This window comes from Sorex fumeus, unplaced genomic scaffold, assembly GCF_029834395.1.
Source record: "Sorex fumeus unplaced genomic scaffold, SorFum_2.1 ptg000054l, whole genome shotgun sequence".
Classification (NCBI taxonomy): Eukaryota; Metazoa; Chordata; class Mammalia; order Eulipotyphla; family Soricidae; genus Sorex; species Sorex fumeus.
Genome location: NW_026606111.1, coordinates 24,780,193 through 24,794,930, shown reverse-complemented (window position 1 = coordinate 24,794,930; position 14,738 = coordinate 24,780,193). Strand labels below are relative to the sequence as shown.

General features: G+C 39.3%; 1 protein-coding gene across 1 annotated transcript in view; it reads right to left on the bottom strand.

Annotated features, from left to right (window-relative positions):
* Positions 1 to 1,398: 1,398 nt before the first annotated feature.
* Positions 1,399 to 14,738, bottom strand: part of QRSL1 (glutaminyl-tRNA amidotransferase subunit QRSL1) — a 32,827-nt gene continuing 19,487 nt past the window's right edge. Inside the window, exons 6-11 of the mRNA XM_056125080.1 lie at positions 11,883 to 12,058; positions 11,683 to 11,795; positions 10,550 to 10,742; positions 9,539 to 9,656; positions 3,434 to 3,639; positions 1,399 to 2,282 (exon numbers count right to left, since the gene is read on the bottom strand). Coding sequence (XP_055981055.1) covers positions 2,062 to 2,282; positions 3,434 to 3,639; positions 9,539 to 9,656; positions 10,550 to 10,742; positions 11,683 to 11,795; positions 11,883 to 12,058 — 1,027 coding nt within the window. The 3' untranslated portion in view covers positions 1,399 to 2,061. The remainder of the gene's footprint in view (positions 2,283 to 3,433; positions 3,640 to 9,538; positions 9,657 to 10,549; positions 10,743 to 11,682; positions 11,796 to 11,882; positions 12,059 to 14,738) is intronic.

Sequence of the window (14,738 nt, the reverse complement as noted above, 5' to 3'; positions counted from 1 at the left end):
GAGAAAATGACTTAAATTCACAATTGAATATCTACAAAGCACTGAGAGCCTGTTCTGTCAGGGATTGAGCTATGTAATCAGTACATTATTTACACTTACCTCTCTCAAACATCCCAGGGAGTAGATAATACCCATATTGCACAGGCCATGATACTTACAAGTCTACACAGACTGTAAAAGGTAATATAATAGGATTCAAAACCAGGGTTATCTGATTTTCCGATCTGAGGTCCTACCAAACTAGGGAAACTACTGGGAAATTCCCCACTCTCTCACACTTTCAATGCTTAAGCATGCCTAACAGTCTCCCGACAGATGACACAAGAACACATGGTTGTAGATCTCCCTAGGATTATCCAGGATGCGGTCAACCAGATGTCTTTTCAATGTCCTTCAGATTCTGGTCTAATTTTGATTTTTTTTTTTTTGGTCTCCATGAGAAATTATAGATGATTTTCTACCAGGACTCACCAGTCTTGCCATTGTTCTAACTTGTATAAACCATGCAATCTTTTCTAGCTGGTCTCTGGACTTTCCTGATCCCAGGCAACAAGTTATTCGGAGGGAACATCTTGTGTCCTTGGTTTCAACTGAACCAAGTGTGGTTCTTAGTAACAAAAGTATGGGCTCCCCTGGAATAGTGGTTTTTCTACTTGTACCCTTGGCTCTATGTAGTATTGGGGAGTCAAGTTTTGGTGATTGCTTTGCAGATTTTTTTTTTTTTATCCTGGTAATGCTTTTGTGGCTAAATAAACCTAAGTTTTGCTTGGTTTGCTCTTGTCTTATGTGAAAACTCATCTTAGACTTGAAGCACCTTTGCCTTTCCAAGTGTTCTTTTGTAGCAGCTCTGCCACAAACAATTTCAGGATGCATTTGCTCAGACACAGAAACCATTCTCACTTAAATTCCCACTGATTTGGCAAAGTGGAATAGTGGTTTTTCAACTTGCACCCTACTGCTTGATTCACAAGATGGAGGGAAAGGAAATAGTTAGGTATCATTTAGGGTACTATCAAGTAAAAGTGAGGTAGGAATTTTGTGAGAACTGTCAAGATTCTATAGCAACCCTATTTCCAGACTTATATCATTAGTGGGGCTCAAGTAGAGCTATAAAACAAAACCTATAAAACTCTTTTTTAAAGAGTCTTTGAAAAAAATTTTATTTCAACTTATACATACATAAAGAAAGGGCAAATGTTTATTTGCCAACTTTTCACATCAGCTGATGCCCTTAGGATGCTGCTCTGAATTAGCAGGAGTAAGATTTAACCTTGGGTAGGAAAAGGAAAAAGTCTCGCGGCTCCAATTCTACTTTTAAGGAAATATGAAGGAGCCACTGCACCTTGTGCTCCCTCAAGAGAGATTTTTCTCTCCACCCCCACCCCTCCCCAGCCCCCACCTCTCTGTGAGACTCTGGATCCGGGAACACTGCCGACTGCGCCCACTGCTCCTCTGCCCAGCACCCCCAGACAAATATCCGCACTCACAGGCAAATATCTGCACATTATTATGTTTTACATTTCAACATTCCCTGAGCAAGCTCCCTTACTGCTGAGCTACCTGTCTGCCTGGCTCTTCAAGGTGTCTCAGAAGATAGCACTGACTGCTTTAGTTGGTGCTAATGACAAAGAGAATTTTTTCTGATTTATTTTTATGGCATTATGTTGGATTGGTTTCTGGGCCACACCTGGAGGTGCTCTGGGCTTATTCTCAGCTCTGTATTCAAGGATCACTCCCGGTGGTGCTTGGGGGACCATATGTGGTACTGAACTACAATAGCCACGTGCGAGCTCCAGCCCAAGTTCTGTTTTTTTTTAAATGCACCATGTTCTGGGAACATCTGCTGCAAATACAAAGACAAATATACTTTGTTTTTGGTGGATGCTTAATGAACACTGACAGACTATTTATAATTAAGTGCATCAAAAGAATTTAAAAAAATTATTCCAAGGAATGACTGCTAGCAATAAACCTACTAACAAGAGTTTTATAAGATCATTTGCCTTGTCTAGAAAAATAAAATCTCTGAAAGTTATTCCAATACACCTGATTTGTTTATCACTACTGTTTTAGAGAAAGAGATGGCATTTGATTATTTTCAAAGATGGAAGAACAATCATCCATTAGTTCTGGAAGTTGGATGACAGGGAACTGCACTTGTTTTTCAAACCACTTGGCAACTGTAAGAAGCTTCTGGTCACAAAATGCCTGTCCAATAAACTGCAGTCCAAGCGGCAGCCCTTTGCTCGAGAGGGACACAGGGACGTTGACAGCCGGCAAGCCTGAGGGGAAGAGAGGTGCCCATTAGCTTATTGTTTCTTCATTCCAAGCAGGAGAAATTCTCATACTCTCCAGTGCTAGCAAGTACAAGACAGGATAAGTTTCAAAGAGTGAAAAAAAAAAGTGTATACATGCTATAGTACCTTTCTATGTTCACTTCACAACTTCTTTGAGAGGATGGTGCAGAGAGCTAGTACCTAGTACAAGGATTAAGTTGTAGGTGGCCAAGCCCAGTTCAATCCCAGGAACTCCGTAGTGCCTAAGTGTCACGAGATGTGGCCCCCAAATCCAAAAACAGAATAAAACCAACATTTCCTTGGAAATCACTTTCTTACTTCAGAGTCATAATTCCTTTTTTCATAGCTGCAGAATACTTTCCAGAAAGGAGCTTTTGCATAATTTATTCAAATACTTGTCAATGGTTCAGCATTTTGGTTTTTAGTATTTTACTATTTCATGCTTATGCTCTAGTAAATACCTTATGTGTATGCATTTTTTAATATTCTTGAGAGTTTGTCAGGTAAAAAAGGATCATTGCATATATAACCAGATACTGCAAACTTTTTTTCTTGTTTTTTGGGGGGATCACTCCTGGCCATGCTCAGGGGACCATGAAGTGCCAAGTATTGGAGGACTCCTCCATACAAAGAATGCACTTCAACTTGTGGAGACATTTCTCTGGCCCAGGAGTTTTATTAGTTTATACTTTTATCTACAAAATACTTTCCCCCATATATTTTCTTTGACAGTGTTCTTGAATTTTTGCCATCTCACTAGCTGAGGAATAGTTACTGAGGCTAGGCCTAAAGGGTACATGTAACCCAAAAGATTTTTGCAACCCAAACTGAGCATCAAAAATAATAACAGAAATTGCCATAATATATTGAAGTCAAAAAGAAAGAAAGAAAGAAAGAAAGAAAGAAAAAAAGAAAGAAAGAAAGAAAGAAAGAAAGAAAGAAAGAAAGAAAGAAAGACTTTCTCTGCTGATGTGGAATGGATGTTGAAAGCATGATTCTGGACAGTCGGCATTTATAATTCTCTAGGTAAACAGTTCAGAAAAGTATCGCTGACAGACAAGAAAACTGTACTCAGCGGAGCCTGAGGAAGCAGCACTCAGTCAGGCCCTGTGGAGAATAATCTCGAGGGTGCTCACCTGCCAGATTGACGGCCTGGGTGAAGACATCTTCCTGGGCACTTCGCGTTCTATTGTCCTCTTTGATGAACTCCAGGTACGGTACTGCCTCCCTCAAGGTGGTGGGGGTGAGCAGGACGTCCACCCCAGACTTAAAAACACTCCCAAAGTCGTTAGCAATGAGACGCCTTACTTTCTGGGCTTTGACAAAGTAATCCTCATAGTTTCTGTGAGAAAAAGCAGGTCATGTTTTAAGCACTTATTGCTATTTCTTTGAGTCTATTCCCATCCACAAAACTTGTTAGAGAAGCACTGTGGTCTTGGCCTTCCTGAGCAGACTCCACTTATATTCCTAACAACACATAAAACAGAATTTTGTGCAATGGTACTGTTACTCTGAAACTTTGCATATATGGCATTCAACCAGAATTTGCTACATGTCTGTACATAGCGTTGCAAATATGAACACTTTAAGGTGCATAAAAAAATCAGCGCACTAATTCTCAGGTGAGGAAATTCAAGAGGATAGCAATGAAATGTGCTCCCAAAGGTTACAAAGATTGACAGCGGCAGACAAAGGACTAGAACTGAAGTCTCTGGAGGCTCATTCCATTCTTCCCATTATAATGTCTCACTTTATCTCTGGCATACATTATCTATAATGATGATAACTAATTACTATATGATTCTATTTTTTGTAAAAAAAAATAATACACGTTACATGTTACCAAAATTAGATACTAGGAAGTACTCCTAGGAAACAGAAACTGGGGCAAGTGCAATGTTTGCAATTTTGTGTTTTATGGATAGTACAGAGAGGAATGGAAATGGGAAATCCAAGAAAGCATGCTCACTTTACAGAAAAGATTAAGGAATCAGCTAGACATTGAAGTGACCATGAGTCCACGGTCCACGGTCCTCCCGTTGTTCATCGATTTGCTCGAGCGGGCCCAGTAACGTCTCCATCGTGAGACTTCTTGTTACTGTGTCTGGCATATCGAATACGTCACGGGGAGCTTGCCAGGCTCTGCCGTGCGGGCGAGATACTCTCGGTAGCTTGCCGGGCTCTCCGAGAGGGGCGGAGGAATCGAACTCGGGTTGGCCATGTTGGCTGCGTGCAAGGCAAACACCCTACTGCTGTGCTATCGCTCCAGCCCGACAATGAGTAAGTGATGTAAAAAAAGGAAAATTCTTTAAACTGTTAATGAAGGCTGGTAAAAAAACAATTCTCAATTTTAATTTTCTCACCTGTAAAAATCAATAAACTTTAGTCATAGTGAGGACAAATAAAATAAGCTTAAAAATGAAACTATTTTTATAATCTAAGACACAACAACAGAAATATCAGAAGTCTTTACCATCATTTAACCTCAGGGACTTCAGGAAAAAGAATGTAGACACAACCAGTAGTGTACAAAACAATAACAGCAGGTAGTTTAAATGATATATTAACAGCATCCCCCAAGTGGAATTTTAAAAAGAACAAATAATAAAAACATAATTTTTTAAAATTAACATGTATTTCTACTTCGAATGTGGTCTAGTAGTAGAACCTCTACTTTTATCAATGCTATAATAATAGAAATGGGATTAACTCTACTGTCTTAAACAGTTAGAAAACTAGAAAAAAATTAAATAATAATTTTCCAGCAGTAGAAATAGGCATTCAAGGGATGGAGTTCTCTGGGAGAAGTGAAACAAACTAGGAAGGCTTGTGATTTCTCAGGAGTAAGTCAGGGAGAGAAATCAGACTTGCAGAGACTTACAAATGTATGAGAAGAAACTCACAAGAGTTAGAGAAGAATATATACAGAACAGTTTGTGTTCCCAACAGCTAAAGTGGAAAGGTCTTTGAAAACACAGGCCATCTGGTAGACTCTTTGAGGGGCATATCGGAAATAAGAGTTAATTAGCCCTACACTAAAAATTGTTTTGCGTTCATCCCAACAAAGCTTTTTAAGGAAGTCGTCAAAGGATGTACTGTATTCCAAGTAAACTTAACTGCATCCAAGAACAAACTCCAACACAACTTAAAGGAAACAACAAAAAGTTGACCAATGACATTGTATAAACAAACCATAAGTCCAGGCACGCAAAAAATAACTTCCAACTAAGGGCAGGGAAAGCCATCCATATAAAATGATACAGAAGTGTTGAATTAGCAGATGCATCAATAAAACAGGTATTATAAGTATGTTACATAGGCTATATGAAGATGAAGAAATTAAAGAAAATAAAACCTACTTGGAACTTTTAGAGATAAAAAATTGCAAAATAAAAATTAGACTGGATGGGGTTGACAGAAGATTGGCACAACAGATGAAAAAATCAGTGATTGTGTCCTTAGTAAATGAAAATGTCCAAAAGGAAGCCCAGAAAAACTGAAAACAAAACACAACAAAAGATGAAGCTTTCAGCAAGATGCAGAATATTATAAGCAGAGTCACAGATGCGAACAAAATTCCAGAAGGAGAGGGGGAGGTCAGAAGAAATACTTGAAGAAAGATTTCTCAAAATTTCCTCACATTTGAGTAAACTACAAATCCACAGAGCCAAGATACTCAACATACCTTTTGAGAGAAGTATGCACAAAACCATACCAATGGTGCATCGCAATGAAATTTCTGAAAGCCCACGATAAAGAAAAATCTTAGTATCGGAAGGAAAAAAGACAAGAAGAAAAGAGACCTCTCCAAAGTAATATAAATCCTGTCATGTCGGAAAAACACCTTTCTAAGTGACCAACAGAAAAAAAATCACTAACTGAGATTTCATGCCGGGAAGAAAAATACCATTCAAAATCAAAGGCAAAATCAAGACATGACAACATAAAGGATTGCTGAAGAAATTTATTAAAAGCAGGACACCACTACCAGAAATATTAAAGGAAGCTCTACTGGAAGATAAGACACCAGAAAAGACAACTGGATCTTCACAAAAGAATGAAAATCACCAGAAACAGTAAAGATTAGGTTCATACAGATGACTTTCCCCCTTCTCATTTTAAATTTCTTTCTGAGGAAAAAAAAAACCCCAAAACAGAGGATCCTCCCAGGATGGGAGAAGCATGCTGAAAGTAGACTATAGACCAAACATGATTGCCTCTCAATGCCTCTTTTGCAAACCACAACACCCAAGAGGAGAGAGAGAACAAAAGGGAAAGCCCTGCCACAGAGGCAGAGTGGGATAGGGGGGATGGGGGGTGGGAGGGATACTGGGATCCGTGGTGGTGGGAAATGGGCACTGGTGGAGGGCTGGGTATTTGATCACTGTATAATTGAAACCCAAGCACAAAAATTTTTAAGTCTACAACTGTAGCTCATGGTGTCTCACTAATAAAAACTAAAAAGCAAAAACAAAAACAAATCCCAAAACATTATTTAAGAAAAAGAAGGCAGGAAAGAATTGTTAAAAGAAAGATTAGTGGTGGAGGGAAGCTGACACTGGTGGTAGGATTGGTACTGGAACACTGTATACCTGAAAATCAACTATGAATCACTATATAAATCACAGTGCATTAATGTTAAAAATAATAATAATAATGCAAAAAATGCAAAAAATTCTTTAAAAAGAGAAAGAAAAACGGGGGGCTGGACGGTAGCTCCAAGGGCTGGAGAACATGGCTGGGATGTGAAAGGTCTCGGTTCTAGAAGCACCAGGCTAAGTACTACAGGGAGTGGCTCTGGGCCACGAGCACTGCAGCAGAACTGGCCCCCTAGCACCCCCTCGACTCCTGCTGCCTTTAAATAAGAGCAGGGATGCGTGGAAGGCAATACTAAAGAAGGTAGATTTAAATGTAGTTCAAGTGTGTAAAAGCCAATTAAGAACAAAAGTATGGCTGGAGAGATGGTACAATGGGTAGGGTGCTTGCCTTGCTTGCAGTCAACCCAGGTTCAATCCACAGTATCCCATTAGGTCCCTTGAGCACTGCCAAGAGTGATCCCTGAGTGCAGAGATAGAAGTAAGCCCTTACACTAACAGGTATGACCCCCCAGCCTCCCCTCAAAAAACAAACACAAACTCAAGAGTAAATTGGATTCTTAATAAACATTGTCTTTTAAAATTTATTTATGGTCTTTAAATTCAATTGACTGTTCTCACCCATTTTTGAGACAGGGTTGATTTGCAATAATGCTAATGATAGTTTCATGAATACAATGTTCCAACACCAGACCCCCCACCACAGGGCCTTTCCCTCCACCACTGTCCCAAGATCCCTGTTTATCTGCCAATAAATTTATGGCTTTGGAACAAAAGAGGATAGAATGACAAAATATCAGACTGTGAAAATTACATGAAGAAAAAATTTTTGAACGACAGTTTATATTTTAAATTTATTCTTATTTGTTTGTTTTTTTAAGGACACACCAGTGATGTTTAGGGATTACTCTTGACTCTGGAATCAGGAATTACTCCTGGTGGTGATTGGGGGATCATATGGGATGCTGGGGATCGTACCTGGCATTTGCAAGGCAAACACCCTACTCTCTGTACTATCACTCTGACCTCCAATAGTTTATTTTTTGATCATTCCTGACATATAAACTGACTTTTAAAGATAAAAATAAATAAGTATCCCTCAATTCTATTTTCCAGTCACTACATCCATTCTCCTGAAAAAAAAAAAAAAGACCAAATATTCAAGCAAACAATAAAGCTGGTCCAGGTTGACCAAGCCAGAGAAAAGACCTGCAGTGGTGAGTCAAACTTCCCTCTCTTAATACTCCTAAATGGGGGGCATGGAAAACCCACAGACCCCTCATTTGCAATATCCTTTACATTGCTACAATGACCTATACGATTGATGATGGGTACCTGACATAGACAGTATGATGAATCAGTGACAATCGACAAATGTGACTATTGGCCAACATGCCCAATGACTGAATGCAAGGATCGGGGGATGTAGAGCTACTGAGTGGTGTGCTACCAGGGACCACCAGGCAGGAGTGCCAGGGGTGTCTCTCAAGGACTATACACAGTGAAGCCTGTGCTGGAGACTGAACCAGGGCTGGGCGTAGGCAAATAATGAGCCTTAACTCCTGTAGTAAAGTTTCCAGACTGGCAGTTCTCTTTTGAAATTTGGCCCGAGGAGGAACCCCCAGCAGTGCCTGGAGAGCCCAGGGCTACTACCACGAGTCTTGGCGGTGCAGTGAGGAATAGGCCAGTGGGTTTGATACTAGAGTATGTCTGTCTGATGGGGGTAGGAGTGTTCTAGGGGCTATTTGGTGCTGGGGCTCAAACAGGCCTGGCACGTGCTCTGACTACTTGAGCTATCTTCCCAGACCTCTATTTTTAATTTTTTTGAGGGTTCACCATATATTTTCCATTGTGGCTGATCCTAACTACTAACTCTGAGGGTGTTGCAAAGATGAATGTATGCCAGCTGCGTGTGAGGGCCAAGAGAAAACCTCTAGAAAGCTGTTTAGCTGTTCACTAGAACAACTACTCTTGGTTTTTAATATTTCTCTCATCCTTTGAGACAGACTTGGTAGTAAAAAAGAAGAAACTTATTCACGAGATTACAGGTATGCCTATATAAAAGATAACCTAACAGGTAGAACTAGAATTCTATCCTGGACCAAACAGATACACAATGCAAGGGAAAACAAAGTTGATTTTAACAGATGCCCTTTTAATTGACGCCAATGTAACTTCCTACATTAGGATCTAAGAGCACTAAAATTATGAGACAATATAAGTGGAAATATTTTAAAAAGTTAAAATTACTGAGTTTCTGACTTAGTTTGTACTAATCACTGAACTAGAGCATTTAATAGCATTTTTGTTTTTGAAGAACTAGGAATCAAACATACAAAAAAACAGGTCTTTCAGCAGGCCTTTCTTAATTGTTACTTTTGTATCTGTTTGTTTATTTTGGGGTCATCATCAGTGGTGCTCACTGTTTACTTCTGGTTCTGCGCTCAGGGATCACTCTTGGTGGGGCTCGGGATTGAACCCAGTTCAGCTGCGTGCAAGCGCCCTACCCACTAACTATAGCTCTAGCCCAGACCTTTATCAATTTAAGTCATTCTTTTCTCTCAACTTATAGGACCTGGTAGACATATTGCTACTTTACTCATGAGTTTCTACAAATGGAGAAAATTCCTAAACCAGTGATCTTACTCTTTTAATAGGAAAAAGTTTCCTGAGAGAATTCTTCCTTTCACCACATCATTGAACCCTTCTCGTCTGGTGGCAGCGTACATGGCTTCAGTAGACACATCATTGTTGCATCTGTGCCCTGAGAGCAAAAGAGATAAATGTTACCTGGAAAGAAAGTCCGGTTTTTGCTGAGAAGTAAGCCCTTAATCAGACTTGTGAACATTACTCTGGTCTGCAAAGAATGTCTTTCATGGTTCTTCATCCTTATCTGCTGTACAATTACTGATCAGTTGGGAGTTATCAAGAGAAGGAAATAATTAAAAAAGAAATTTCAATTAGTTAGGACTGGGGTTAATAGTACAGTGGGCAGGGCACTTCCCTTTCATGTGGCTGACCCGGGTTTGATCCCCGGCACTACCTATGCTCCCCCTAAACCCCGCCAGGAGTAAGCCCTGAGCATGACCACCTGACATGGCCAAAAAACAACAACAAAAACAACAAAAAGAAATTTCAATTAACTCCTGATCCTTTCATTTATTCAAATGTTTCATGAACTCTTCCCCTCTGCCAGATGCTACATTAGACAGAGAATATATAGATAGCCACAGTTCAGAGATGATTACATAGGGGTATATATATATATATATATATATATATATATAAATATTTTTTTTTTTTTTTGCTTTTTGGGTCACACCCAGCGACACTCAGGGGTTACTCCTGGCTCATGCACTCAGGAATTGCTCCTGGCGGTGCTCAGGGGACCATATGGGATGCTGGGAATCAAACCTGTGTCGGCCATGTTGGCTGCGTGCAAGGCAAACGCCTTACTCGCTGTGCTATTGCTCCAGCCCCCAACATAGGTATATTTTTGACATAAAGTATAAGTACAATTTACTTACAAAATGACTGACTTATTTCACAGAATTCTTAACATTATTTCAAGTGGTTTTTTTCCCCCAACCACAAAACAGTGATTCTTTCAAATATTTTAAGTCTATTAGTTTAGAATCTAAAGGGCAGCCATCTTACCATATTCAAGTCCATCAAACCTTGCCATATTCGATGCCACTTCTGAGGTGCACAATACATGGTAGCAGACAACTGAGTAACTGGTATGAGGAAGAGACACTTCCTTCACTTGAGCACCCGCAGACTCAAAAAGGTCAGCAGCTTTGGACCAAAGAGATTGTACTTCACTTGATAATTCTGGTACAAGATACTCCTTATTGGAAAAAAGTTACAACACGGAAATTGGAACATCTGAAGATGGACCTAAAACAGCCTGTACTCTAGAACATTTGGCAATATATTTGAAACTCTGATAAAAGTAAGAATAATTCAACTCAAGTATTTTAAGAGTGTTTATGGCATGACAAGCATAGTACTAGATCTTGGGAGGTGGATGCAAAACTTAAAGATTGAAGACCTGGTTGGAGAACTTATACCTGGGGTTGTTATCTTTAAAGGCAGAGTCAGTAATGCTGCTAAACATCTTACAATGCATAGGAAGCCACTCACAACAAAAAAGTTATGCTAAGCTTAAATATATAATTTTTTGCTAAGCTTAAATATTAAAATTTAAGCCAGTAATTTAAGATACTTACCTCTTAAGTATAATTTACTCAACTGTTATAGTAAAAGTAGTAGGTTTTGCTACTACTTTTTGCAATAATGACAGGAAAGGTAGAAATATCTGAAGTTCCAAGGGCTATGAGGCATGGCTCTAGGCTAAAGCCTTTACACATCATATTAGCAAAGCATATGAACTATTAGCCAAGTGCTTTCCAGCTACATTTAAAAATAAAGTTTTATTTGAGCACTCTTTCACAGGACAGTGGAAAAGTTAAGTATCTGTTGATTCAGACTTTATTGAAGTCTAAGATACTTACCCTCTAGCCCTTTACAGGAAAAACTTCCATGCTCACTACTTAACAGGATTATCTAACTTGGTCCTCAAGGCTAACTGCGGCCACTACTGCTATTATTCCCATTCAAGAGGTGGAGAGAATAAGTTTGGAGGGGTTGAAGTCATGTGCTCAGGTCACTTATGAAATAAAAATGGCAGAGTGGCAGCTGAAACCCAAGTCTGTTCCCCCTGTATGTGCTCTATATCTGATTTCTGATTACAGTATTTTTGTAAAGGACAAAAAGGGAAGAGTTACCTTGGGAATTCCTATACAGAGCTTGCTCACATCTGCCAAAGTGGGAAGCATAAAGGGTTTAACGGGATCCTGTACTGTGGTAGAATCCTTGGGGTCATGCCCAGCCAGAACACCTGTAATGAGAAATCCTTATGAGTAACATCACTTTGCCTTACAGAGACAGGATAATGTTTTGGAACTATATGAGATCAAATAAATACCCAACACAACTGCTGCATCATCCACACATCTGGTTAGGATTCCTGGCACATCCATTGAGTTCACCAGGGGAATGAGACCATGACGAGAAACCAAGCCATAGGTTGGCTTTAAGCCAACAAGCCCACATTGGGCAGCAGGATTTCTGGTTGATCCTCCTGTATCCGATCCTAAAGCCCTGGAATTCAAACGGAATTTCCTTTAGAAGAATGACATATCTCTAAGTATACATGAAATCTACCCTTCAAAATGTGCAATTTTAAATTACATTTATATCATTATACCAAAGTAATACACACTTGTCTCAGAGAATTCCTAAAGTGTAAAACTGTGTATAGGGGTAACAAAATATTCTATCACACGAGACAAAACATTTTTAGTATTTGGTCATATTAACTATGAGAGTTTTTAAAAAAATATCTTTTCATAGTGAGTTCAGCCTGTAAACCTAAATTCCTATATATTTTTTGTTTTTATTATTAAAATTACTAAAATTTTATTTTATTTATTCTGGCTTTTTTTTTTGGGGGGGGGTCACACCCAGCAGTACTCAGGGCTTACTCCTGGCTCTGTGCTCAGGGATCACTCCTGGTGGGGCCTGTGAGACCATATGGGATGCTAGGGATGAACAGGGCTGGCCATAAGCTAAAATAAATGCCCTGCCTGCTGTACTATCTCTCCAACCTCAAATTACTAAAATTTTAAAGTATGCACAAAACTATCACAGGAATTTGTGATTCTTGGTATCTTAAAGCCATTTTACCGTAGTTTACATCCCAAACTATACTTATTACACATACAAATGTCATAGCATCCTTTGGTATTAGCTGCACTCAAGACAAATTAATGGGAATTTCAAAGAAAGCTTTTTACAGACTAAACAGCCATCTAGGAATTCAGAGAAAGACAGTGACCCAATGGAGAATTATAGATAGATGTGTACTTTAATTACGCTTTTCTAAATTATGTCATGATAAATAACTTTGTAATACACACCTTTAAACATAAATCACTGCAGGCAAATATGATTTGATTTTAGGCTAAGTTCAAAGGAGTTTATGGGAAAAATGTTTTCTGAGGGGAGGTGGGCAGAGGGGGGTTTCTGAGTGATTCACAGCAATGCTGAAGGATCACTCCTGGTAGTGCCTGGGAGACCATGTGGTGCTAGGTATGAACCAGGGTGAGTCATATGTAAAGGCAAGTGCCTTAACTAACCCCTATACTATTTCTCCAGCTCCAGAAATTCTTAATATGTAATTGTCAAACTACTTGCCTGAAAGGTTATGTCATTTTGATTTCCTATTGCTACCGAATGTAACCTGCCCACACAGCAGAGTCTGGCAAACTCCCTGTGGCGTATCCAATATGCCAAATACCAGTAACAATGATGGATTTCATTCTCCTAACCTTGAAAGAGTCTTGAATATGGCACTTTTTAAAATCTCAGGGCTAGGACGAAGGAAACGTTACTGGGGTCTGCTTGAGGCAATTGACAAACAACAGGATGATTGTGATTGTGATTGCAATGATTCAAATTGAATTTTCACGTTTCATTGTATCATTAAGTATTGGCAGTTTTAAATTTGCTTAGTTTGAAAGCCAGAAATCCTTAACATGCCTTCAATTAATTAATTTTTGGAGGGTATATTAAGGATCGAACCCAGGTCTCATGCAAGCACTTTACCACTGACATATCTTCTGCCATAATCTGTCACTGTCACTGTCCTCCCGTTGTTCATCGATTTTCTTGAGCAGACCCAGTAACATCTCCATTGTGAGACTTTGTTGTTACTGTGTTTGGCATATCGAATACATCGCAGGTAGCTTGCCAGGCTTTGCCGTGAGGACAAGATACTCTTGGTAGCTTGCCGGGTTTTCCGAGAGGGACGGAGGAATCGAACTCGGGTTGGCTATGTTGGCTGCGTGCAAGGCAAATGCCCTACCCACTGTGCTATCGCAAATGCCCTTCTGCCATAATATCATATTTAAAAATAATTCATGACATTTATTTGTAGAATCACTTCATTTCTTTGTGTGAGTAGTGTCTCCTCTTTTCTTTACTTTTGGGGAGGCACATCCAAAGGCACTTGGAAAAGCTTCCTACATGGTGCTCAGGAGTCACTTCCAGCGGTGCTTAGGCAATATGGAATTTCGTGGATTGACCGTGGGCCTTTTACAGGCAAAGTCAGTGCTCCAGCCATCTGAGCAATCTCCCTGGCCTAGAGCATCTTTTTTTTTCTGATTTAAAATACAGTGAAAAATAACTACCCCAAGGATACTTTGTTAAATCAGTCAGTCACAAGAGTATAAATACAGCCTACTGCCTGATTTCACTCAGATAAAAGCAGTCAAATTCACAGCAACTTAAAGTAGAAGAACAGTTGCCAGGGGCTGAGAAGACAGGCAATTAGGCAGCTGCTGCTTTAACAGCAGAGTTTCAGTTTTGCAGAAGAAACAAGTTCTGGAGGTTGGCTGTACTACACTGTGTATTTATGTGTTTATATTAAACACCTTCTGGATTGTATAGTTAAAACCGTTAGGATTATATTATGTTATATATATTTTGTGACAAAATTTAAAAAAAATATATCATTAGCTCAGAAAAAAATCTTTCTGATTAGAAAAGCATATATGCCTACTGCAAAACTTAGAACACACAACTACATGATGCACATGGTGAATCACTGCCCCTATAATAATCCCGATGTCAATTATGATCTGTCCAGATGCTTCCATATAAGTACTAGCAAGCATATATAATTACATAAATAACTACTATATTAAACAGAAAAAAAGTCATTGTACACATACTGTTCTGCAATCTGCATTCCACTTAGCAATGTATCTTTGGGACTTGG